This window comes from Echeneis naucrates, chromosome 7, assembly GCF_900963305.1.
Source record: "Echeneis naucrates chromosome 7, fEcheNa1.1, whole genome shotgun sequence".
Classification (NCBI taxonomy): domain Eukaryota; kingdom Metazoa; phylum Chordata; class Actinopteri; order Carangiformes; family Echeneidae; genus Echeneis; species Echeneis naucrates.
In genome coordinates, this window is record NC_042517.1 from 9,533,189 (window position 1) to 9,560,191 (window position 27,003).

At 39.3% G+C, this 27,003-nt stretch overlaps 1 protein-coding gene across 2 annotated transcripts in view; it reads left to right on the top strand.

Annotated features, from left to right (window-relative positions):
- Positions 1-27,003, top strand: part of acot7 (acyl-CoA thioesterase 7) — a 39,598-nt gene that overhangs the window by 1,174 nt on the left and 11,421 nt on the right. Inside the window, exons 2-7 of one of the 2 annotated variants that reach the window (XM_029507424.1) lie at positions 984-1,101; positions 1,827-1,983; positions 10,227-10,318; positions 10,663-10,777; positions 11,321-11,411; positions 21,917-22,029. In XM_029507424.1, coding sequence (XP_029363284.1) covers positions 984-1,101; positions 1,827-1,983; positions 10,227-10,318; positions 10,663-10,777; positions 11,321-11,411; positions 21,917-22,029 — 686 coding nt within the window. Of the gene's footprint in view, positions 1-983; positions 1,102-1,826; positions 1,984-10,226; positions 10,319-10,662; positions 10,778-11,320; positions 11,412-21,912; positions 22,030-27,003 lie in introns of both variants that reach the window. The other variant, XM_029507423.1, reaches the window with a different exon arrangement.

Here is a 27,003-nt window from a genome sequence, read left to right on the forward strand (position 1 = left end):
GTAAAACCCATATGTTTCCCAGTCCATGACTTTTCCTAAAGTTCTGTTCTACATCATATTGTGCATTTTTCTTGATTCTGGAATAAAAAAGAGACAAAAAAAACTGTGGTTTTACCAAGAACCGCCAAGAGGTCATTTTGACTTCCATTCATTCTAATGCAAAAATGGTAAAAACACTGAATTCATATCATATACATATACATCATATGTATATGTATATATACATTGTAGAGCCAGTCAGATACACAGCTAAAAACACTTTACAGTAATGCCCCCCACTCTTACACACGCTCTTACACACGCTCACAATCTCCCAAAAATAGCAATATTGGGGAACTACAATTAGGGAACTTACGATTGAAATTGAAATGTTCATGTTTATCAGTAATGCTCATTTTTTATTTGTTTGACAGCTCTTTCATGCTTTATTACATCAATGATGATAGTTTGATAGTTGAACTAAATTGAATTGTTGTTATATTTTGTTACCTTGAGCTTTGATTGGTAGAATTTGGACGCTGTGATCAAAATAAATAAGCATTTATTCACTTGCTATTTTGCTAAAATCAAATAAATCCCAATATGGCAAAATTGGGTTGGAGTGCGGGAGGGGTCTGGCAGGGAATGGGGGCATTTACGTTATGACACAGCTGCAATTATAAAGCCTGTAGTGATGCGAGGTCAAAATGATCTTTTGGCGGTTCTAGTGTTAAATGCAGGCAGTACCAGGAAGCAACTGCTCAGTGACTAAACTGAAAACTATGCTTTAACGAAGGCATTTTAAAATTATCTCTCCATGACACTGAGAAGACAAAACTGTGTGTGGCTCTTGAAATAATTACTCAGTGATATTTCAACCTTCTGCAACTTTCCTCTCTCATAGCTCTGAAAACACTGGGAGCAGTAACAAGGACTCCTATAAGATATGATGCAAAGGCTGTGATGCCTCCATCAGTCATACTAAGGATTGCTCTGTGTTGCAGGATCATGCGGCCAGATGATACAAACTTTGTGGGCAATGTCCACGGTGGCGCTATCCTGAAGATGATCGAGGAAGCTGGATGCATTGTGAGCACACAGCACTGCAATATACAGAATGGGGTCAGTAACTACAGCAAGTTTCAGAACTTATACTGAGATATTTCATGGTGTCAATAGTGAAATTGTTAGAAGTTGAATTTTAGAAAATCATGTGACCATCATGTGAACTTTAGCCAACTTATGTTGTTGGTCTGTAATCATCTCATCTTACCTGCCAAACATTCAGATCATAGTCTGCTTATCTGCTTCATAAAGACACTTAAAATGTTTTGTTAAAATAAGGAATGAGAATGGGTACATGTGACATTGCAGTCAAATTTAGTTAAATGCATTTTAGTGGTTTAGCAGTGTCTGTCCGGCCACATACCTGCTCAGAGCACTATAGTTTTATCTTACATAGACATCACAGTACCTTTAAAACTACATGAAACTGCCACCATGGTGGCACTGAAGATTGTTAATCTCAATAGGACTGAACTGGTCAGATACCTTTCCTACAAGAATAGTTGCTTTTCCTATGCTGTTAATAAAGTTAGGTTATTTATTTTTTATTTGATATGTGACTGTACAGTGCAAACTGATCCCACAAGACTAATGAGGGAGTTCCAATAAACCTTTTGGCTTTCAGCTAATTTTCTATTCAAACAACACTTCAAGATTATATTTACTTCACTCTTCATCAGCAGAGAGATGAAAGTCTCTTTTGCTAAACGGTGTCATTAAAGAAAAGCTGTGATTGTGTGTATATCTGTATAAATTGTTGGCTGGCTGTTTCTACTCTTCAGGACCGCTGTCTTGCAGCTCTGGTTCGGGTGGAGAAGGCGGAGTTTCTGTCCCCCATGTTCGTTGGTGAGGTTGCCCACGTCACTTCTGAGATCACTTTCACCTCCAAGCACTCCCTGGAAGTGCAGGTCAAAGTCATGGCTGAGAACATCCTCACAGGTGACTCCTTTTTCACATTTGAAACATTCACAGCATTAAATTACTACATATTGAGTCCCAGGTATTAGTCTATAATACCATGTGTTTAAATGTGTTTTGTCTTCAAATTAATCTCAAATGATTCAAATTACATTTTTATTCTTAATGCTGTTATACCTCCGGTCAAAATGTGAGTTCAAGCCTGCAGCATTTCACCTTTAGCCTCGTTCTCACCCGCATCACTGCTGAGGAGTGAAGAAAAAAAAAATCAACGAGAAATGTTCAAGTGGAATGTAGAAGCAGGAAGAATTTGAAGGTGTTACCACTGTCCCTGCTTTTCTTTACTTTATAAGAATAATATTATTTCCACGGTAATCTTTGTAATTTAATTTCAAAGGTGAAAATGACCCTCATGTTTAATCCTTTAAATTTTGGAACAATCATGCCATCTCACTGATTCCTCCCAGGTCTGGGTTTACACTGCACATGTGATTTAGTCTAAACTCAGCTGCTATGTCCTGTTAAGACCACTGAAGTGTGTTGTAGCTCATCTTTTACCTTTGATCAGCATAAGGATCTTTAAAATATTTTTAATGAATGACTTGATCAAAGCAGTACTTGAAATTAATTTATTAATGTAATTAATTACATTAATGTAACATTTAAATTGTGTCATGTCTGCCTCTCTGCATTTGCACCAACTTTTTCTCACAGTTCATAGCCATGTATCAATGTGATGTATCAAAGCAGCATCACAATTAGTGCAGCCGCAGAGTGATATGGTTCTGTGAAAAGTGATTTGGTGTCATATCCGTCATATACGCTCATTATATATTACCTATGAACCAATCAGGTCGCTGCATGAAACTGCATACACTTACAGATTTGTGTTTCATTTTATTTATTTATACATTTATTTGTTAGTCACAAGTATTTTGGCGTCAGTTTTTTTTTTTTTTTTTTTTTTTAATAATTGACAACTAAATCTTGTAACCAGTAACTGATGTCTGATGTCTGAAGTGTCATTCTGTCACTCACCATAATTGGTAACGTGGTACATATTTTACTCTGGCTGGTTCATCTTATTGCCCCCCACTCTACTGCCGTTTGGATTTTTAATTAGAGGATTTATTTATTTATTTATTGTATCAAATGCTATTTATTATGCCCATCGCTCAGTCTGTTAAAGTTAAGAGACAGAAGAATGACCTCACGCTGATGTTCTGCTATCTGAGCAGTAGAAGGCAGCACACAACTAGGAATGCAGCTCCTGCATAGAGAAAAGATGGATATGCAGCACATGAGGTGCTGCTTTAAGAGCAACATTGGTTTCCAGTTTTAGAATATTTGCCGAGTGATGCAGTCTGTAATCACTGCTGATAAAGGTTTGTACACATTTAACGTGTGCTATGTGCACAGATATGCCTTCTCACATATATGTATGTAGGCAGAGTCCCTGGGAGCGCAGGGAGGATCACATTGGGCTGAGCTAGTGTTATCTCTGAACCTTTAAATGCCAATGGCTACAGTGATGCACAGACTGCCGGAAGTAACAAAATGCCATGTGCTTGAAGTTTTGCAAGTGGCTTGAATTCATATAAAAGTTGGATTGACCATGTCAAACCTTTTAATACATGTAATCACACACTATGCATCATTGAAATGGGGCTTTTAAATGAATTCCAGTAACAGAGGTGCATGATGACATGCAAAACAGGAAATCTCATTGGATTACATGAAAACTTCAATCAATGAATTTGTTATAAGGCGTTAGTGTGTCATCAAGACAACATGTCAGCCTACTGTTGGAGAGATAAAAGAGAGTGACCGAGAGAACAAGACAGCATGAGGGAGACAGAGAGATAAAAGGAGGACAGAAGCAGACAGACATCGATGATCAAAAAGATAGCAGAAGGAATGAAAGAGGAAGAATGAGGGAGAGCAGGGAGGAGACAGTAAGAAGGATGAAGGAAAGGAGGTGTGAGAAACAAAAGAAGTATCCCCTAGACAGCTGTTGCCCTAGCAACAGGCTTGTACTGGTTGGTTGGCTGGTTGCTGGGCTGGAAGCAGGTTGACGGAGGTGGAGGCAGAGATATGAGATGACAGGTGGAGCAGCAAACATGGATACAGGCATGGAAACGGACACCCCACCACAGTAAATCAGTGCACTGTCAGCGAGGACCCCAATCAGGAAGAGAGCTGATGGGCAGAGTATAATCAAGGCACCGCTGGGGTTGATGGATTCGAATGATTTATCTTTTGGAGAAGTTCCAACACTTTTCAAAGAAACAGAATCCATCTTGCGATGATGATGACAACATTAATAATCATGATGATTTGTAAGATAAAAAGGTAAAACAGTTCTAAAGTCCAAGTGTAGGTTCAGTGTCAGGGCAGTGAGTGTAATGAAGATGAGCATAGCTCATGCTCATGTTGAAAGCAGGCATAGTGGTGAGTTCCCCTGGGATGCTACACTTTACTCTGGAGCTCTTTGGATGTTGCATGGGACAAATATATCTCTGGTGGAATTTGCTCTTTCTATAGCCCATATTAGATGTATGAATTCACCTTGCCATCATTCCGATTCATGTTTCATAAGATAATAGTTTTAGTCCGGTGAAAACAAGTCCAGCATACCCCATTTTAAGTAAATGAGTTTGACTACCAGTATAAAATTATTTTCTAGCTATGTGTTGAGTGAGCTGGTCAGTTTATGTCCTTATCAGTTGTAGGAATAAATAAATACCATGCAGACAGGATGAGGTAGTTTTCCATTGCCAGTGCTGCAAACAACAAAACTCACAACTTTGGCTGACAACAAACTACGGGCATATGCTGGCAAAATACAAAATAAGACAAATGTTTGTTTGTGGAAAAGGAATTTAACAATAGCAAATATAACACCAGTACCTTATTAACTAATCAGCTACAAACGTGTGTGTTTGACGATACAGCCATAATGAGCAGGATTGTTGAGTCCTGTTCTTTGTATATGCACTGTGGGTGTATATGTCTGTGTGTGGGAATGTGTATGCGTTTTCATCAGTGTTTGGCCCTTTAAAAGGTTCCTGCAGGGCCGAGGGGAAGAGAAGATAACGGGAGCAGACATTATTCGCTTCTGTCATGTCAATTTAGTGTCAGGCCTCACACACTGTGGCCCAGTCAGACACAAACGCCAAGTGGATGTACCTGCACACATGCTTTGACGCGACACATGCTCGTACTCGACACACTGACACACACACACTCACGGTTCTTTAGGGACGGCCAGCGTGCAAATGGACCTCCATCTGTACATGCTGACACATTCTTAATAATAATTAAAAAAAAAAAAGAAAGTCATACACCTATGCACTCTCACACCTACACATATGCACAGCGAACATACACACTCCCCTTCTTTCCAAGAGAACTGACTTCCTGAGACAGGACTGGCAAGGTTTCACATGTTCATGGCTGCATAGCTGTCCAGGCAAAAGACTGATGGAGGCTTTAGACAGGGGCACAGCATGTTACTTTGCCTGATGACTATTTGTTTGCAGTTTGTACTTATAGTTTTATACATGCTTTCATACATTGAAGGGTGAGTGTGTGTGCAGCCCTGTGTGTTTTTGCAGCTTTGTGTATGTTAACATGCATGCTATAGTGTACATATATTACTGTATTTTTGTTTTTATGCATTCATGTTTAATGCATGTGTTTCCAATTGTTTGTGTGTATGGGTGTGTGCGTGTGTGTGTGTTGGGGGAGGAGGCAAGCATCCAGGTTCCACAGTCAGTCAGGCAGCATCTCGTCAGGCAGGCCTCAGTCACGGCCCCCCAGGGAAAGGCTGCCTACTGTGGGCACGAGCCGTGATGATTGTCCCCACTGGGGGGAATAGCACATGTGCACTAATATACTTCACATGCACACACACACACACACACACATCAAATATTGGCACACACAAATTTGAATACACACATGTAAGTACAAACATGCATGGAAATGTGTATAAATACGCATATCTGGAAAAATGGACACTGACATAAACATACACGGCTCCAAAGTGATACACATAGATGCATTTAGAGACGTGTGTGTACTCAGACATACACGATCAGCAGCCATGATCCTATATGAAATTGTCACACAGTGAACAAATACTGAAGATTAATGTAGGAATTGGTGCACGTTTGTCCACAGTTGCTCTTGGAATAAACACACCCAGGCCAAATTCCCACAGAGGTAATAAATTGTGTACTGCATGCCCAGTCAGGCGTACATTTGCATAAACACAGCATTCATGGATTGTCCTCCCTCACTGTGCACATGCACACATGCATAAACACAGCAGAGAGTGATGCATTGTAGGTTGAAGCTTAAAATAAACATGACAGTTCATGCCATGATCCCAGTGGGTCACACAACTGCATGTACTGAAAGAATGCATATTATGAAAATGGATGAGTAGAAAGCATTGTTTTAGGCTTGTACTGATAATTCTACTGTCCAATCAGTCATCATTCCCACAATACGAGGAATGGGAAGGGGTTTCTGTGATTTATAAAATGTGTCAAATCTAAATTTAAACACTAAATAAAAGAACATAACAGATCTACAGTGGAAAGCAGTTTATTGAGATCACTCTGCCATGTGTCAGTGGTGGAGCGTTTCTATGTCTCACAATTTAACTTGATCTTCATCACTGTAACATGATGCTTAAACTGAGTATGAAGTATTGGAGTTTTATTTCTGTCAGAAGAGCTCTGTCCCAGGACTCCTGGCTTCATCTCATCTATTCCTATCAGGCTGTAACGTCCCATACTGGGATTATAATGTAGTTAAAACTAATGGAGCCTTGGCACAGCACAATGGAAAAATCTATGGTTAAGATCATGGGGATCAAGCACTAAAAACGAGCCTTACTGCATTATCCCTGAGCTGGGAACATGCTCTTCAGGAAAGAGAAAAGAAAATATGGGGGGTTTCTGATTGTAGGAAGAATGAGGCGTAGTGGGGAAGAGACAAAGGAGAGCAGAGAGGGTGACTTAGATCAAGTAAAACTGCTTGAGGTGAAAGAAATGGATGGAAATAGACTAAGGTAAAGGAAATGAATAAAGGGGAGGAAAAACTCAACCCTATCAGTGATTAAAGGTCCTAGAGATGTGCAGAGTGGGATTTGGAACCATTCAAAGAACATAAAATGTTCATTTAGGGGATTTAAAGAATTTTGTGAACTCATAATTGATGCCTTAAACTTAGATTAAAGGGGATTGGATGATGCAGAGGCAGACATTTCCTCTAATAGAGCACGCTTGTGAACATGTATAATGAAATATGACAGAGATTGGTGTTTGAGAATTTGGCTGCCTATCAAGTCTGCCTGTGTCAGCACTGCTGCTGTTTGTGTTGCAGTTGATGCCAGATTTGCTGGATTTTTGTCCTGTAATCAGCTGAGCATTGAGTTTTGGGATAGACACATTGACAGATGAGAGTTTGTGGTTTCATGTTCACAGCTGTGTATTTTTACAGTTTGATAACTGCTCTGCCACTTTCTGTTTGCTGACTGTTTAATATCCTTCCACTCATGCATTGCTCTTCTTCCACATCCGTGAACTCAGTGCATGGCTGCATGCCGGTCACAAATTAATCAATATCCACCAATGTACCATCGGTTTTTGAAATTCTCAGCTGTCATCATCACTGCCAAACTGACTTCTTACCTTCATGAAAGTCTTTGTTTTAAAGCTGCCACTACATGAACATGAAAAACCCTGCACACAGTGTGCAGGCTGTTTTTTCACTGTGAGGAAATTTAAGTGAGCATCTTTGTAGAACTTGTGTTCAGGGCTGATGCGGCCGAAGTCTTCCTATTCACTAATTCATTAATGCTAATGAAAGTAAACCAGCTGTCCTCCCTTCTTATTCCTTTGTGTCTGAGTTTAGCTCTGTTATCACAGAGAAACCAGCTTCTCCGTATTGTTTATATTTTAAAGGTTTTACTACTTTCACTATTGGAGTAATATTTGACAAGGAGTATCTGTACTTTTACTGAAGTAGTGAAGTTGTGTACTTGTGTACTATTTCACAGTGGTAAGAATCTCTTAACGGAGGAATATATTCTACGTGTTAAAGTTATTAGTTACATGTTGTGGCCTTAGGTTTGTTTTCCCTAGCCCAACATAGTGTGTACTTAGAAGATAATAAGGGTGCAGACAAAGCCAAAGACAAAGACTGATGTGGTCTCCAATGGATCCGGAGGGATTTCAAATCTAAAGCCAGTTCCTTTGTTAGTTTCTGGTTAAAAAAGGTAATCCGTTGAACATCTTAGCTCACTGGTTCCTTCCAACGCATCCCCCTCTTCTCTTTTCACTCTGTTCCTACTCCCTTTCTTACCTCCATCCTAAATTCATGTAAAAGGTCCAGCAGAAGCTAATAATAGACTGCAGTCACTCAGTCTTGGTAGAGTCAAGGATATGTAAATATGTCTCCCTTTCTCCTGTGGGCAACTTCCTGGTTGCTGGCAAGAGCGGGAACCAATGAGAGGAAGAAGAGGAGGAGGAGGAGAGAAGTACAGTCGGCATGGCAACGCTGCCGGTGCCTGCATGGTTTTAACTCGGGTGTAAAATGCAAATGTTATTCCCCAAGAGCAGCCTGCCATAAGCTGCTGCTTCCACTCTCTTCTCCCAACTTCCCATTTCTTTCATTCAAGTCTGGGGCCGATATGCAGTCAACCACGTTTTACCATCTTCATTAAAAACAGCTTTTTATTCATGAGGCATTTATGATCGTGTTGATGTTCATGCTGCTTTACCTATATGTTTATATGTGTAATATATATGTGAACTAAACACTCAAAGAAGACATAATTGATCAGATAAAAAAAAGATTTATATTAATTTCAACATCAAACAAATCACACCATTTATTATCTCTGATAATGACACTGACCATTACATTCATAACATGCAGACATGCAGAATAAAGTAAAAACCTTTACCACTCGACAGCTATTTCATTTCAACCTGCTGGCTCTGTGCTCTCTCTCTCTCTCTCTCTCTCTCTCTCTCTCTCTCTCTCTCTCTCTGCAAGAGAATTAAGTGAAAAAGTGTAGGCAGAATAGAGCAGATATCACTATGACAACCCCTCCGCCTGATTGCTATGAGATGTGATTTCTGATCTTATGGCTCTTAACTTTCCATAGGAAGGCAGAGCTGAGGCTACAGCCTCAAACCACCATCATGTCTCATTTACTGTACAGATTCATACAGAGAGATCAGAACTGTCTGTTTTCCAGATGCATGGGATGTGATTCATTTGTTTCATGTTGGGATTTGCAAGATGTGACAATGTTATGGATTTCAGAGCTGCATTTTTTTTTTTTTGAGCAATCTTTTTCATTTGCTTAATATTTAGCCCAAATGTTTTATCATACACATTCACACTGTAAATAGGTAATAACCTCGCTGCTGAATAACCGTCATCATTAAGTCTCTCTTATCTCTAATAACTGGTCACCTCAGCTGTAAAAAATGCAAGACTTCATTACACTTCGAGGGGAAAAACAGAACAAAAATAAGAAAATCAAAACAATCACTGACGTATAATGATTATCAGGAACGCTAACCAAGCGTGTACCTGAATAATGTGGAAACATCATTATTTACTATGGACTGTTTGTTACAGTTACAATTTGTGTATTCTAAAAAAAAAAAAATCCTCATAAAATCCTTATTATTGTGACTGGAAGCAACCACAAATCCAATATAACTAATAATGTGTCGGATGCCAGAAAACAATGAGTGTTTGCACAGGGAATTTGATGAGGGAGTTGTTTGTGTATTCCATCCATATTCACAATATAAGAATAGAGAAAGTTCAGGATTTAAGGGATTGTGCTCAATGTGCAAACCGAACAAGCTCAGTGAATGTGTGTTTTGCTTTCTGAATAGACATTAATGATTGCCTTTGAATGTTGTCCTCGTTTGTTTTCTGCTCCTTTGTTTGAAAAAGAAAGACTAATCTTTGGGCAGCACTAATGGATTTGTAAAAAATTTTATTGGCTTTTATTGGGCTATTCAAGAAAGCGTCTTGTTTTGAGTTTTGACAACAGCTATTTGAAAATGGTTTGCTTTCATTGTTGCTTTGCACAACAAGCCTCGTCAAAACTTGGTTTACAGTCACAAAATTCTTCCGTCGTTTATTTGGTTGACCAAAGCTGTAAATTTCCAAGCTGACATTTTCCTCGGCTCAAGAGTTCAACCTTTTCTCTGTGACTGCAGGTGCCAAGAGGCTGGCCAACAAAGCAGCGCTGTGGTATGTCCCCTGCTCTCTGCAAAATGTCAACAAGATCATGGAGGTGCCGCCCATCAAGGTACATCCACTCTGACCTTCAGAGACAGAATGGCATTTTACCTGTCAACTTCACTCTTTCCGTTTCACTCTCTTCCTTCAATATATTTAAGAAACTACATGACCGGAAGTCAAGGAGAGGGACCCTATGAGAGAGGCCTTGTTAAATCAGCATATTCATCCTGTTTGTCTAGAAAGTCGATTTGATGAATTATGTCTCAATACTTTACATGCAGCCAAGTATATATAAACATGTTTACCCTGTAAATTTCCTGTTGTGTTTGTTTTACCTTCACATTTTGCCTTTTACCATCTACCAATTGCTATTACACCAAAATAACGAATCTGATCTGATTCTGTGTGTAGTATGTCAGTGAAGAGCAAATGGAGGAGGGAAGGAAACGCTACGAGGCTCAGAAGATGGAGAGACTGGAAACCAAAGCAAGGCTCGAAGAGGTAGTGCTACCTCCAACCAACCCAGGTAAGATCCCACCCCAAGGGCCCATAGTTAATTCAAACAAGCAACTGAAACCTGAAGCTGAAGGATTTACACCCTCATGGACTGTGACAGATGTTGGAGATAGAGACTGAAATTCAGCCATAGATCTGCCAATTTATGCTACTGCTGTCGTTGGGAAATTAAATATGGTTAAATCTGCAAATCTTGGGGTTCTACTCATTTGTATCAATTCACGGAAGTGCAACAGAACAACAAAACATGGCTCACATCACTATGTCTATTTCCATAAGACACTTTTACAACTTGATGTTGATGTTTGGCTTCATTTGGACTTTCAGATTAGATTTTTCTATTGATTTTTGCTTATTCCAAAATATAAATGACATCGGCCAGTTATGTCTTGTGTTTGCGTCACCAAAGATGATCCAGCAAAAGGTGTGCAAACTTGCTCAGCAGGTTGTATTTCAGGCCACTGCAGTGACAAATACACACTAGAATTTGTCTTTTTCCTGCAAAAATGTATTTACAGTTCTCCTGTTTTGTATGCGTGCTTTTGGATTGCAGAAAAGTACACTGTTGGTTTCAGTCAGTCAAGCCTGATCCACCTTGTTGGGCCGTCTGACTGCACACAACACAGCTATGTTCCCGGAGGTGAGTCCAACTGCAACTGCATTTCCACATTGTAGGTAGATCTGGTCTTTAGGTCAGCTCCAGAGTCGGCCCATAACAATTTGCTGAGAAAAATGAGTAGGCTTTATAGGCCAATTATGCAAATCTTTTGATATTATGAGTTGGAAACCTGCAGCTTGAGGAGTCACACAGTGCTGAACTCACTGAATCTACAGCAGTTGAAAACCTACAATTCTACGTCTTTCTCACATGCTGGTGAGAAAACCAGAGCTGTCGAGCAGTGACTACCCAAATTATATTTAGAATTAACCGGAAGCTCAATCTGCTCTGTTCCTGCTGCATATCAATTGTTAACAGGCACCTTTCTGCCATGTGGTTGTCAGAAACTAATTTCTAAAAACCATATGAATTAATTCAAACAATTATTCACTTTAATTGAACATAATTTTTTGTACAAGCAGTATATCTGCAGGTGTGCTGTGAAACATGAGTGTCTTGGGATGGCTACATGTATTATTTTCCTTTTGTGTTTCCAACATAATTCACTGGCTGTTTCAGCTGTAATCGCTTTAAAATTAGATTAAATCTAAATTACACAATGTGTAGATCAAAGACAGACATATAAAAAAACTAATAATGTATATATTACATTGTAGTATAGTGATGTGAATTTCCATTATATTCAGTTCAGTCCACTGCATAATTTTATATCTGCTTTGGTTTGTTCGAAGTGTGCGACTGCAGTGTGATTGATCCGGTGTGAACAATTGCTGACGAACTGCTCAGCGCTCAGTGTTTCCAAGTCACCCTCTGACACTTAGTCTCCAGGATCTGTCAGATTTCTTTTTATTGGCACGTGTAACACAAAGAGCTATAAACAGCTTCACTGTTTGGTTTTCAAGCCACGCCAGACGATATGGAAACCCTGCAGTGGGCGAGGATGACACAGAGACACCTACAGCAGGGGGGGCTTGGGAAGTAATAGGTGTTGATACAGAGAATGAGGAGAGAAAAGACAAACTGAGGAGATTAAGGCTAAAATCTGCAATGAGTGATTTAACATTTCATAATTACACAGACACACACACAAGCATATGCAAGTACACAGTTCACATTCACATATGTTTTCATCTTTACATTGTTTTGTTTATTCCTGCTTGATCCAACTTTTATAGCCTTTGGCATTAAACGCAGACTGTATGTTGGAGCAGTGTCTCCTGTGGTGACACAGCAGAGGCACAGAGGAAGAAACACTCAGAAGTAAAACATCCTTCAGGGCTTTTAATGCTAATGTTCCCTTATGTGAATGGTTAGGGGAGGAAAGCATAGAAATGGTTTTTCGGTTCTGTAATGTTTGTTTTCTGCTGTGTTGCTGAACAAACCGCTCACACTCCTGTAGTTCTGTGTCACTTTGCATTGACAGCCTTCTGTGCTGTTGTGAGCATGGCTGTAATGGACAAAGCAGAGAACAGACAACTGGAACAGCAAATGGAAACTAGAAGCCGCTGTAACAGAACATTTATTGTACTTTGTTTACAGACCTGGTCGACCCAAATGTTTAAATGGTTCCTCAATCATTTGTTGCTTTCCCCGTGTTAAAGTTGGGCCTATTGTCTTGCCTCTATCTCACAAACATTCGGGGGATGCTTGCTTCACATATTCAGTCTTTTTTGCAAATGTGATATTTTTTTCTCTGCTTTTGTTGTTTCTCCTTTGGCGATTTTCTCAACTGGATCCGAGCCAGATTCCTGAAAAAATAAATAAATAAATAAAAACAACCACAAACACACACAAAAAAACATAAGAAAAAATAAGACAGCAGTGATCAAACTAGGATTAAAAGCAAGATAAAGCAGTGAATGACAGCAGTGAAGTACATATCCATATATGATGGCTCAACCATACCGTGGCCAAATAAACTTGATTATCTGATGTCCCAAACAACATTAAAAAGCAAACCCTGCTTAGAAACCATTCTGACGGTATCTGTAGCCAATCCCAACTTTTATCAGCACAGAACAGATGCTTTTTATCAGTCGAGGTACATTGTTTCTGGCAGGATGTTCCTAACTCGTGCTGCCATTTCTATTGAGGTCACCTATGTAAAGAGGCCATCAGAGAGACACCAGATAGTGAGGAAGAAAAACAGAAGGGAGATGTTGACCAAGTAAGAGAGGGAACGTAATAGAGCAGGGGAAGGAAAGGAGGACGAGGAGGAGGAGGAGGAGGAGGAGGAGAGTGGGACAGGTAAATGCAGCATGTGTCATAGTTGGCTATTTAATTTGAAGAACTCACTGAGAAATCTGTCCAATTAAGACTCAAATGTGGAACAAGAATGCAGGTCATTTAGAAGACACACACACACACACACACACACACACACAGACCACTGCTCTCTCTGTACATGCCATTGTTTATCAGGCAATGTTCCCTGTTGTTCGCTGCTGATGCATTCACTACACTTATTTTGTTTGCATGACTGTGTCAGGTTAGGCAGCCAGGGAACTCTCTCTCTCTCTCTCTCTCTCTGTCTGTCTTACTCTTTCTCGCTCAGAACTGACTTCTCCATGACAATGAGTTATTTACCTAGTGTCTCCTCTTTGGATTACAGCAGGAGCCCAAGAAGGCTAAATGCTCATCCTCAAAAACCTGAGCATCTGAAATCAAAATGTTTGTTAATTTTTTAGGAAGAATCTTTAAGGTTTTTTAAGGCGGAGAGTTTGAGATGATGAGCAGTGGAAATACTGTATCTCTAAACACAGTGTGTATACTGTGTTTCTTGGCATGTTTGTTTTTAAGCATTTTTATTGTGCTTTGAGTATGTGAGCGAGTGCTATGCAATATATTTATGTAATGTTAATGCATTTTACTTGGTTAGGATTAATTAGGTAATTGCAATCCTATACTGCCACGGGGAGCATCATATTCCTAATTTAGCTAGTCATTTTTCAATTGGTTGGCATGAACAGACTTTACCACCCTATTAATTACAATTATATATAGTTCTGATATGGTTATTGAAGTTTTGCTATTTAAGTTGGATTTCTGCTCTCTTCTCAGGAAACAATCATTGTGAAAAACGATGACCTCTGTGATGATCCTGTGCAATAGAGATTTTCTACAGTCACGGGTTTTCAATGTAATATTTCAATGCGTGAGTGAGTACATGAGAAGATAGTTTTGGGTGGTGGACTGTAGCCTCTGGCAAAAATTTAAGTTTTAATAGGATTTATAAATCAATCAAAGCTGTTTTTGCAGAAGGAACTGACCAAGATGACACCAGGGGGAATGATATTTTCTAAATCTAAGAGAAGGAAAATCAGAAACATTCATTCAAGCCCAACACAGTGTCCACCGACACAAGTTTCTTTCTTTTCTTTTTCTTTGTTCCTTCCTTTATGACCTCTCTTCATTATCTCATGGACTCACTTCCTTTGTTCCTGATCGCTCTCCTCTCTCCCCACTTGTAAGGAAGTGTATTGCCTGTTTTCATGGAGACCTTAGTTGACTGCCACAGGCTGGCACTGCTGCATCTGATCAAAACTAATAGATCATAAGGAAAAAAAATTCTCTGAAACAAGATAAACTTTGATGGATGTTATTATTTTTATTTATTAGTCAACTGAATTTTAAGCTATACATACTTTCTCTTGTGTGTGTGTGTGTGTGTGTGTGTGTGTGTCAGAACTGAGCTTGCTTCACTGTGGCTCCATATATTACCTCTCCTTGACTCACATCTGTCCTCAGTCAGAATATAAACAAGTCACTGCCTGAGACAGAGGAATTCAGGGAGACAGGGAAATGCCCACTGGAGCCTGTGTGACTGACCTATGTGTGGAGTAAGTGGATTGCTTCCTGTATTTTGGCTTCTGTCTCTCCTTCAAAACCAACATGAACTCAGAAATAACCTGATAGGGTTGTAGAGTCGATCACATGGCAGTCACGCCCTAATGCATTACCTGCTTTATGGTCTGTTTTACTCTAAATGTGGCCATCATTAAAAAATGTGTTGAAGACTTGAACCTAGTGATTGAAACCATAAACCCATTATAAAACCATTCCAGTCGTACTTCTTCATACAGCCAGTGGGGTCATTAGACAGGCTGCAGTTTTAAGGTTCTTCAGTTTTGGCTTCACTTTTCAGTCTACATCCACTTTAATCTACAGTCTGTTCTCCTGGTGCTCATAGATTTACAGAGGGCTTTATTAACCCCAATGGGAAGCTGATATTTTTAGAAAATAAATCAAAGTTACAAAGTGAACTAACTAAAAAAGAAAGAAAAAGTGATTTAATTATAATGAAGTGAAATGAGTGTGGAAAGTTGAATATGGTTTCAACTGAGTGAATTGCTCTTTAATGAACTGGACCAAAAACCCAGCAGTCTCACCATCTTCAAACCAGCCATTAACTGAACACAGAGGTTGTTTACTTCTGCTAGACGAGGGGTCGGCAACCTGCGGCTCCTGAGCTGCATGCAACTCTTTCATCCCTCTGCAGTGGCTCCCCGTGGCTTTGAGAAAATAATGTGAATAAATAATGGCAATTTAATTTGAATATATTTTGTTCTATTTAGTTTTTTTTTTCTTCAATGGAATAGTTATGATTCTGGAGATTTAGTTGGTCTTGTAACATTGAAATAAAAGGTTTTTTCTATATATATTTTGTTGATCAAAATATGCATCCCACCTTGTGTGGGTCACCTGTTGCTGACAGCCAGGTGACTTATTTTGAGCATTAAACTAACCATGGAGACATCCAAAAAAAGGAAGGTTTCTGAGGAAAACAGAACATAGTTCTTTTATTTCATAAATGCTCCAACAAACTACAGTTCTTATTGAAATAACATGACTCTAATGAAACTATCTTCATTATAGTGGTCAAATAGTTTTTGTGGCTCCAGGTGGGTTTTATTTGGTGGGAATCTCCCTCAAATGGCTCTTTTAATGCTGAAGGTTGACAGCCCCTGTGCAAGACACTGACATAAAATCAATCAAGGGGGAAAAGGATCCAACTATAACTCCCAGGATCAAATTGATTGAGCACAGCAATCTGTACTCTGGTATAATAAGGCCTGTGTGTAGCGGTCTGTGGGTGGAAGGAGGAAGAAATGTAGAAATGAAATAGACACGTTTAAGCAATTCAAACGCGCTGCCAGTTGTCTGTCACTGCTGATTGACTGAGGGGTGCTAAGAACCCACCAGTGATGCTCAACTGAAGTACACAGATGAACAGTTCATCTTTGGCAAGTTATTTCAATTTAATGTGATCATGTGTCACTAATATTTATAGATTAAGGGTGTGTATTACTTTGGTGAGAGTAAGAGAACAGTTTTTAGAGACAACTAAGTCAAACTGAAAGTGCAAAAATACACAGTCCCAAAAATGTGATTATAAATAGAAATGAGGACAAAACACCCATGCTGTCACTAAAATGATCCAACTGTTAATCAAAGAGAAGATGTTTCAGTGGTGATAACGGTAATTACATATTTATTACAAACTGGAAGCTCATCTCTAGGAGCTGATGACTTTTACCATCATAGTGTTATCTCAGTGCTCTTTCTGACAGAGGACCCATAGAAGGCACATCTCAGTGATTTTCCAGTAATCTGCTGATATTGTAAAGTATAATAAAGCTCACCGCAGCTGGAAGTGTAAAATATAGAAAATTGCAGCTTATGGGACTTTACAAGAAGATGTGAGTGGGCTGCTGCACGGCTGTAATGTTAAGTAGAGCTGTTTCTATAGTAACAGCTCATTAGCAGGCAGTTTGAGCCATTTGATATTGTCCATGATTAAAGCACTCATTGGGAAGCGATGAGAGGGACAGAGGGAGACGGAGAATTGTCAGTGTTAGATAAAGGCAGCCGGGGGGCAAGGACATGGACAAGGGGGAAGAACGGGACAAAGAGAAGGAGGAAGGCTCAAGCCACACACACTCTTACACACTCTACTGTGAACTGTGCCTGAGCCGTTTCCACTTAGAAAGGCTTGAAGTTTGTGGATGGGTGACAGGAGCTGCCTGGCAGACTCTCCTCATTGTTCTCATGCCTTTTACTGATAGATGCCGTTGTGTGTGGAGATTTAGGGAGATCCTCACAAGGGATCTAATCAGAGAGGTACTCTGCCCCTTGGCAAACTGCGCTGTACTAGGGACATGGTTACTAATTGCCCCTTTGCCCCATTTGGAGTGAGCTGTCTTTTGTCTTCACACACCATCTCTATAACCCCTCCACCACACCCCCTCCCCCCACCCGACCCCACTGCAACCCACTCCACCCACCCCCACATTCTGCCTTTCGCATTTCCACCCCACGGCAAATGGAGAGTCATAGTGTGCCATGTCACCCTGTGAATGTGTAACGCCAGGCCCAGGGCTGTCTTGGCCTCGCTTGTCCTCATTTGTAGTCTCACATTGAGCCTTGTTTAAACCTTTTATATCGACTGTACAAGGAAAGTGCATTCTGCAGGAGTTGAAATTACAGTTCCACTGATGGTGAGAGATTAATAAAGACAAGCATCTTTGGTACTCAAGGACAGTGCAGTTCTCAACCTGATTGCCTCAGGATTTTAGTCACAGATTTCTCCGCTGCACCAGGTAAACTTATGGCTGCCTGCTGCTTGAAAGACGGTTGATTGAAACCAAACCAGACAGCAGTAATATTAATATTAAAAAAAATTGTGCTTTTAGAGATTAAAAGGACTTCAAGTCAGGGAAACAAAGAGTAAAGGTAGATTATGGTTAGCAAAGGTCATGCACATTGCGGTTACTGTTGAAAGGGTTTTGTCATGACTGAGGTCTGGAGTTACAGGATGGTGTGTGTCAAATTCAGACACCACATCTGCGTTTTCCTTCATTTCCCCTGGATCCATATGGGGAGCTTGCTTCTGACAATACTAATGCTAATGAACCATTTTGGGAAATTGCTGAAGCTTTCTCCAACACACTCATCTCTGCCATTAGAGCTAACTCTGGTAAAATAACATAATAAGCATTTTTGAAACCTAAACTTGCTCATTTTTAGCCACTCATAGCTACTTTTAAGTCATAGGAAGACTCTCAGGAAATGTGGTAAAGTGAAGAGTGAGAGTGCAATTATCCCCCTACACCCACCAAACTCATTTTTTCAATTTTAAGATTTTTAAAATCTGTGCAAACTGGGGAGCTGGGGAAGAAGACCAAAGGAGCCCAGTTCTCTCTGCTCCACTCAGTCTTAGCATCTCTCAGGAGTCCTCCATGCAGTTTTATTTATTTGTTTCTAACAAAGTTAGAGTCCATGTCATGCCATTAAATCATTTTCTTGACTGCTTTAAAACATTAGCATTTCTTTCATATCATACCATGCTGAGTGGTGCTTTCTCTCGTCCCTTATGATTCCCTTACTTTCCTCGGGTGACCATGCAAAAGACCTTTACAGAAAAACAGAATAAACATATATCAAAAGTCATCTAATTCTTATCAGTAAATAGTCACAGTTGGAATATTAGATTAGAAATATGAAAAATGTAGGGTTAAATCTTAAAAATGTAGGGTCACTTCATTTTTAGAATCACTGGCGTTTATCACTGGAGTAGAGTCCTGCTACTAAAAGTAGCTCTGCTGTGGGTTCAAGACAGCTTCTGAATGAACTTTCAGATTTCATTTGTTATCTAGTTATTGGTGTGTTCCTTTGTTTGGCTCTTATTTAGGTTCAGCAGTTTTTCTTTAAGGGATGATTTAAAAGGATGGTAATTATTTTAAGAGAAGCAAATTTCACGACAACAGATTTTCCTTGAAATATGGACCAATCAGGGGCTTTTAAATGTGCAACAGCATGCACCCTGCAATCAAGTCTTTTTATACCAAAGAGGTTTCAATTGCATTTTGATTCATTCATCAAAAATGCCAAAAAAAATATGTACATTGAGGCAGATCTCGCAGGAGAAGGAGGGAGAGAAACCATGTTTGTTTGTTTTTGGGTCTTGATGGACAGGATAGGTCGCCAGTCCTACACACAGAGACAGACAGGGACCAACAACCACTCAGACCTACAGGCAATTTAGAGTCACCAGTTAACCCAAACATGATGTCTTTGGACGGTGGGAAGAAACCCACGCAGGCACGGGGAGAACATGCAAACTCCACACAGAATCGAACCAGCAACCTTCTTGTTGTGAGGGAGCAGCACAAATCACTATGCTTCCGTGCTTCCCCGTTTTTGAACATTTTATTTCTAAAAACAAGCTCTCCCGGCAGCAGAACAATGCTGCTTTCAGGTAGACTAACTTTTTTTGAGACATATTAGATCAAGTTTTACAAGTCATTTCATTCACAAATTTCAAATAGCATGGAGTATTTAGCTGTGAGGAAATTTCTGTAACAAAGAGTCAGTCTTCAAATTTGACTGAAATTTTAGATTTACTTTAGTGTAATAAGGTGTTTATTGTTTATTGTCCCTTGAACATCTCATCAGGTCATGGTCTCCATGAAGTGTTAGACACGACCACTCCAGGCTTTGAATAGCAGCAACCTGCTGTGACTTGTGCCCGGGGGAAATTTCAAATCCTCAGTGAGAGCCCATCAATTTTCACATCATAGATCTTCACAAAAAGTGGAGACGTGAGAGAGAGGGAGAAAAGATGGGTTTGGAAAGGCTCCGCTACTAACTTAAGGAAGAAAACAAGATATTCCCTTACCCACTCATAGCTGACATGCTGCTGTCACCTGTGTCAACGGCAGCCTGGTCCCTGCCTCCTCCAGTCGAAGAACATGAACCTGGACCTAAATTGGCCCTGATGGCTGCTCCATCAGTGTATGAGCGTGTGAGAAGGGCTCTTTGCAGTTTTAATCAAGGGAACATGTACCATCTGACTGTGTCAGAACAACAGTGGTTTTTAAGATTGACATTATCAATCAACTTTTCCATTGTTTTGCAAAGTTGGATACATAGATGGATGGACAGGACTATAACTATGGCAATGGTGGTAAAGACAATGAGTGCCGTCACAATCTCACATTACTTTCAGCCAGCCTTCGTGCACATTAATACAATTTGTTATGATGCCCTAACAATTTTGGATAGAAAATGCTAAAGTAATTGCATTTTTAATTCTTAATCAACTCAGCAGGTCCACTGCATTTGGGAGTGAGCAGCACATTCTGTTCGTACTCCCACACATTGGGCTGTCATAAATAAATCTGATGATAAAAGCCTTTTTTTTCCCTAACAGCCATCAGCAGGCAGACTTATTGAATTTCTGTAGCATAAGAGATAGAATAAGGGGCCCAAAGGAAATGACTTGGGCAACTGGAGAGACAGGGAAGAGTCTGAGTATCTTTAAATGTGTAATACATTCATAAACACACACACACACACACACACACACACACACACACACACACACACACACGTTCTCAGGGATGAGAAACAGATGCTGACACTCTTCTCCTGTTTTCTCATGTACAACCCACCCAAGATGTCCCATTTTCTGTGTGAAACCCACAAATAACTGTTTATTTCACACATGACAAGCTGAAAAGACTCTGTGTGTCACAGTCTAATGGAGTTTATTTCAGCCGTATTATAATCTGCATTTGATTTCCTGCTCAAAGTGTTTTCTTACACTTCAACTCATTTTCAAGCTTTTAGTGCAGAAAAGTGCTTTGTAAGTTTTAATGATGGTTTCCTTGATGGACGTGTTCACCAAGAGTGGTCATTGTAAAAGTGAAACCCAACATCTGTCTTTCAGTATCAGCTACTCGCATGTAGGTTTAAAGGTGACAGCTTAATGTTTGGAGTTTTATCTGACACAGAAAACAGGATTTGGAGTCTTCATGGTAAATAGAAATTCATGGATGACATCAGTGCAGCTATGCTTCTCTTTATGTAGGCAACCAATAGGCTCCTGGTTGGTTAAAGTTAATGACTGATTTTCCAATTTATTTTAGGAAGTATTTGCTTCTTGCTGAAGCTCCCATAGAAGTTGTCCTTCAGAAAAGATTTAGTTTGTAATGGATTTTGTGTTATTTTGTGTCATATTCCTCACTGAGATTAGTACTGACACGTTCACAGTCATAATTTTGTCAAACATCCTTTTGCCCCTTTCCCATCTTCTACGTGTGTTTTAAAATAGGTTTTTTTTTTGTTTGTTTAGTCGTTTTTATTTATGTATGTATGTATGTATTTATTTATTTATTTATTTGATAATGGATTATACAATTCAATTCAAGACATCAGCTCCCCTTTTTAAAATCACCTGAGAGAGTAACAGGCTTAAGAAGTATGGCAATCTGCAGTGTCAAGAATTCATTCACCATCATTATCATCATCATACATAGTTTAAAGGTACAGACCACATTTCTCATAGTTAAGTAGCAACTGGATCAGGAAACCTATTAGCTTTTACTTCAAACTATCTCATCAATGTCAAGTTGTGTCAAACATCACCGAGAATCTCTCCAATTTAATAACTAGATTAACATTTATTAATCTTCTGGCTAAGTGTTACTGTGTCTCTTAATAAAGTCAACCTGTCTGCCTGACAGGTAGGACCATGAAGCTGATGGATGATGTCGCCGGCATCGTTGCCACTCGCCACTGCCAAACCAATGTCGTCACTGCCTCTGTGGGCCCCATAAACTTCCATCGTAAGATCAGTAAAGGTGAGCAAGACGCAAACAATCCGCTCAGAGCACAAGTTACTGATAGATGAAGATGTCTGTAGTGTACCTCTAAAAATCAGGTAACGCTGTCAGTGCTGCAGAATGTTGACCTTCCACTGAACTGCTCTTTTCCCACTCATGAATTGCACTCTCTTAAAAACCTGATGACATGATAATGTGGAAAAACTCAGCCATCTATAAATTCAATCTCAGACATTCCTTTTGTTAATTTGGGCTAGCAAACGGTAACACACATCGGGCTGTCACTAATCAAGGCCAGTTGTGTATTGACGTTCTGCTGCAACATCTGGAAAGACGCATTGTTGTTATGATTAAACTTTTTTCCATTACCAACCTTTTTCCCAGCGCTGTTTCCTCACAGTGAGATCATTCATGCCGTATTTCCATAAGCCTCGTGTTTCAAGGCTCATCTAAGTGCTTCGACAGGGACTATAGTCCATGTAGCTCTTAGCATGAATGTGGCTCAAAAGTGCCACTTGTGATGGTGAGACTGTTCATACTGTGTTTGCCTTCTGAAAGTTTCACACTGGGTGAAAGGTTTTATCGAAAGCACTGTTTGGACCGCAAAGTTCCTTAAGGACAGTTAGATACACACCCACAGACGAGATATATACACAAAATATTATTCCCACTGAATTCTCAGAAGAATTTATAGTTTTATAATATATGCTATATATATCTATATATATAGCACTTCATTTATAGAGGTGACAAATGCTGTATTACATTTATGGGTGGAAATTCTGGTGAGCTCAGTGTGTGTGTTTTCTGTTCATATGCTGCACATGATTTGATCCAGACATCCAGTGCTGACATTCTGATGTTATGATTACTTAGGATGTGATGTTAACAATGGACCAGCTATAGCTCTCACCATTTTTAAATATGAAGTGGGACGAATGAGTTGTAGCTCAGTTCAACTAAACCAGGTCATCTACAAAACATTGAGTATAAACTATGTGGAACTCGAGCTGGACGACATGGCAAAAATTTATAGAACGATACACATCTAAATTTTGGTCAAAATGAAAGATTCCAATGCCATATATATGAACATATGGCTTATGGCAATATATATTGATATTGAATTATTGTCCTGCCTTTTGTGGAGGTTCAGGTGTCTTTGTTCAAGCTTGATAAGTCACTTAGTCGTTAGTGAGTTTCAGGGGCAGAGCAATGAGCTGAACATATCGGTTGAGATCCATGTCCACAGTTCTCAGCTTCTCCTGGACGTTCCAGTTGCTGCCTCGATTAGTCCTCTGAGCTTAGGGGGTAGTGACGTGTTTTCTCCTGGCTTCCACGGTGGCTCAAGTGTTATGTCACAAGTAGATTTTCCATTTTGCTTCACTTGGTCAGACAAAAAACTCAAGATGCGCAGATCAAAACAAAGCCAGACAAAAACAGCTACTGGCGTTGTAGGCTGCACCTCCAAATTTATTTTGTCATTTCATTTTCTGTGTTATTGTTATTTTGCGTAGCTGGGTATTTTAATTTTTTTTTCTTTGTAGCACATTTCACCATCTGCAGTGCTTTTTAGATAGAAAGTCTTTACAGGAAGACCACAATGTAATATTAGACTACATAGACTAAATGTGCCAGTGTTAAAGATCAGTCAGGTTGGGATCTGGCAAAAATGGGAGAACCAGAGCCGGGCAAACTCCATTATTACAAAAACATTATTTCTCTACTTATACCTAAAATCATTCAGGATAATCAAGGAGAGGATGAGGATATTAGGATCCTCCTCATGTTATACAAGCAGGTCAGCAGCATCCTGTGTATTTGTGCTCAGAACATTTAGTGATTTTCTTACCAGGGGTTAAAATTTAGAATTCCATACTGTAACATACTGGAATAGTGAAAAGGTCTGAAGAATGAAAGAACAGTGGACGAGGCATAATGACGCACCGTTCAGAAAACTTTAGTTGTTCAGATTATAATGCAGTCCCTGCCAAGGATGAAAAAATACCAGAAGGTGTATAATCAGTGCTTTGACAGAAATCTGTGCGCTGGCCATATTCTATTCAAAACCTGTGTGAAGCTTGAAGATAGATAAATTGCATGAGATGAAAAGAACCCAGAGCTGACTGAGGTTTGCGTCTGTACAAGGCTCATGTAGAGGATGATTTTATTTATTTATTTGTTTTACTGTATTGAGCCTGCACATTGCACTTAACTAATTGTACAGATTTTTAGTCACATGGGCAGCAGCAGAAAAATCATTGGCGAGGAGGTCAGAACTCCAACATAAAGAAATATCAGACAGAAAGCAACCTGAATTTAAACTACAGAAAGAGGATTTCAAGAGTTTAATAATGAACAAAGCCACATGAAATAACTTCATATGCAGCCAGAGCGAGACTCCACACTATAAATAACCAAAGAAGTCAAAATGAATTAAGGTAGAGCTGGAACGGATTTAGTTTCTGATCCCAATAAAATATAGTAGAATCTCCTCATATATTTCTTTGTTATTTCTTGTTTTGTTCTTTTGCATAATCAGCACAAAACCAGAATGCATTGTGGTCATGGATTGAAGTGGGAGGCGATGTGACAACACAGAGAAAGGGTTAATAGGCCCATCAAAATGTATTTGGAAAGTTATTTCATTCATCACTTTATTCAATCGGAAAGCTATTATTTAAACAAATAATACAAATACAGTTGTGAATAAGTAAAAATCTATCAATCAAAATTTTGCTATTGAATTTACTAATTTGTTTCCCTGTCAAAACGTCTGCTTTATCAACATGCAAATTTGCCGGAAGACATGGCATACTCAAATATGTCTCTCTATAAAAGTACATTTATATATTGTTATATATTGTCCCTTCGATAATTTGGTGATGTCTATTATGCAAAAAAGCTAATTTGATTTGTTAACAAGGAAATCATTTTTTTCTTAGAAAGTGTCCTGTGATTGCAGGAAGTCCTCATCTTGTCTGTATCTTGTTGCATTATTTGATTAAATAGAGGTTTGTGTATTATTTAGAGAATTCATAATAATACTACTGCATGTGAAAATGTGTGCAAATTCATTAATGATACTCTTTTTTTTATCAGCCATGACACATTAGAAAATGGCCATGCTCATGTCACTGCTTCTTATTCGCTTGTTTATTAGTTTCACAGTTAATGAAAAGCAATGAAGCAACCAAAATGTCGCACCAAACAAAAATCTATATTATTTTGAACTGTAAATATAAGTTGTGGAAGTGTTGGCCATAGATGCACCAATCAGTGTTAGCTCAGCGCTCCTTTATCCATCCCAGCAAAATGCCCAGGGGGACAAAGACTGAGAAGAAAGGAACAGCACTTCAAAAAGGTAGATGAAGGAGATTTCATGGGGAAAAACCAAAGACTGAAGGTGAAGAGCGAAGCAGAATAAAAACTCCCAATGATCAAATTTTCTTTCCCGACATGATTTGCACAAACCTCCCATTTCTCTGAAGTGTGTATTGACTTAAGTAAAGACAGTGGGACAGTGACAGTGAGAGAGGGATACATGGACCAATGGAAATGCACTGATCAAAGTGGCACAACCTCAGTTATGTAAAATTAATCATTGAATTGAATAATTAATGAACTATGACTTAATAATATTTAAACATGTGAGTTATACAAAAATGAATGCCCCAGGCAGTTGTTCTGAAGGGAGACTTAAATCATTTTTCGAATCAGTCTCAATTGGCCATTCAGGGAACTACTGTTTTTGCCACTTTGAGCCCATGCAGCAAAGGTCCATAGTCAGATTCAAATGTGAGACGCTGTGCTTACGTGACATGCGCTGTAACCAGCCGACCCCCTGCAGTCCCATTTTGGTGCCTACAACATCAGGCCTGGGTTTGGACTGTCCTCACAGATTAACCCTATCAAACGGCTCCTCAGAGACGGGCCCCTGCCAGATTTTCACGATGCTGCACAAGCCCATGATCTACTTTCTGCATAAATCAATTATTTACCATGAGGCTCTTAAAAAAATCAACCAGGCTCATCAAAGTTCACTTTTGGTGTCTTGTCACTGAGCACACCATGTTTCATTGAGCCCAAAACATCTGTGCTGGAGAAGGAAGAGAGGATAAATGTGTATATATATATATATATATATATATATATATATATATATATAGGTGCACGGTGACAGAAGAGGCAAAAGAATGTTTCTGTATTGAGCTGCAGCGATGCAAAAACATGATTAATATTATATCATACACATCACTGCTGTGGAAAAAGAAAACAGTTAACACTGTTAACAAACCACGGTCTCTTGTGTCAGAGTCATGAACAAGAACAAGGGGTTGCTTGCCAGGAAAGCCTCGGTCAACATACATCAAGTATTTTAATCATTTGATGGCCAATGTTGTTATTTTTGTTATCCATCTTCACACTGTCATGACTTATCTGAAGAGTTGCCTGTATGCACACCAGAGCTCCATCACTGAACAACAGCGGCACCTCTTTTAGAAATTGTTCGCACAACGTCAGATTGGTTTGCAGCACATTTTCTGATCAAAAGAGTTTTTCACTTTCCATGTACACATTTCATTATTCAAGACTCTGACTTGTTCATAAGATCTCAGTCCAAAACCATGCAGATCTGTCTCAGGCTGCAGGGATAACACCTTCTCTCACCGTTTCTATGGCAACAGCTGTAATAATACAGTAGAGACACATGAAAGGGACGAAAGAAACATATCAGGAATGCACAGGACTTTCAATTGACTGCTTCATTCCAACTACATTCACTGACAAAGGGAGAGGAGGAATACATTTTGATCAGTCAAACCTGAAATGGATCAGATGAATCTCAGGTTGAAATCAAAAGAAGCTGCTTTGAAAAGGACCTTTCTAAAATTATACTTAACTTTCACTCATTTTAAAACTTCTGTTCTACTTCAGCACAGACAAAAGCATTAATATGAAATAAAAAGAGTGACTGGCTCTAATACAATT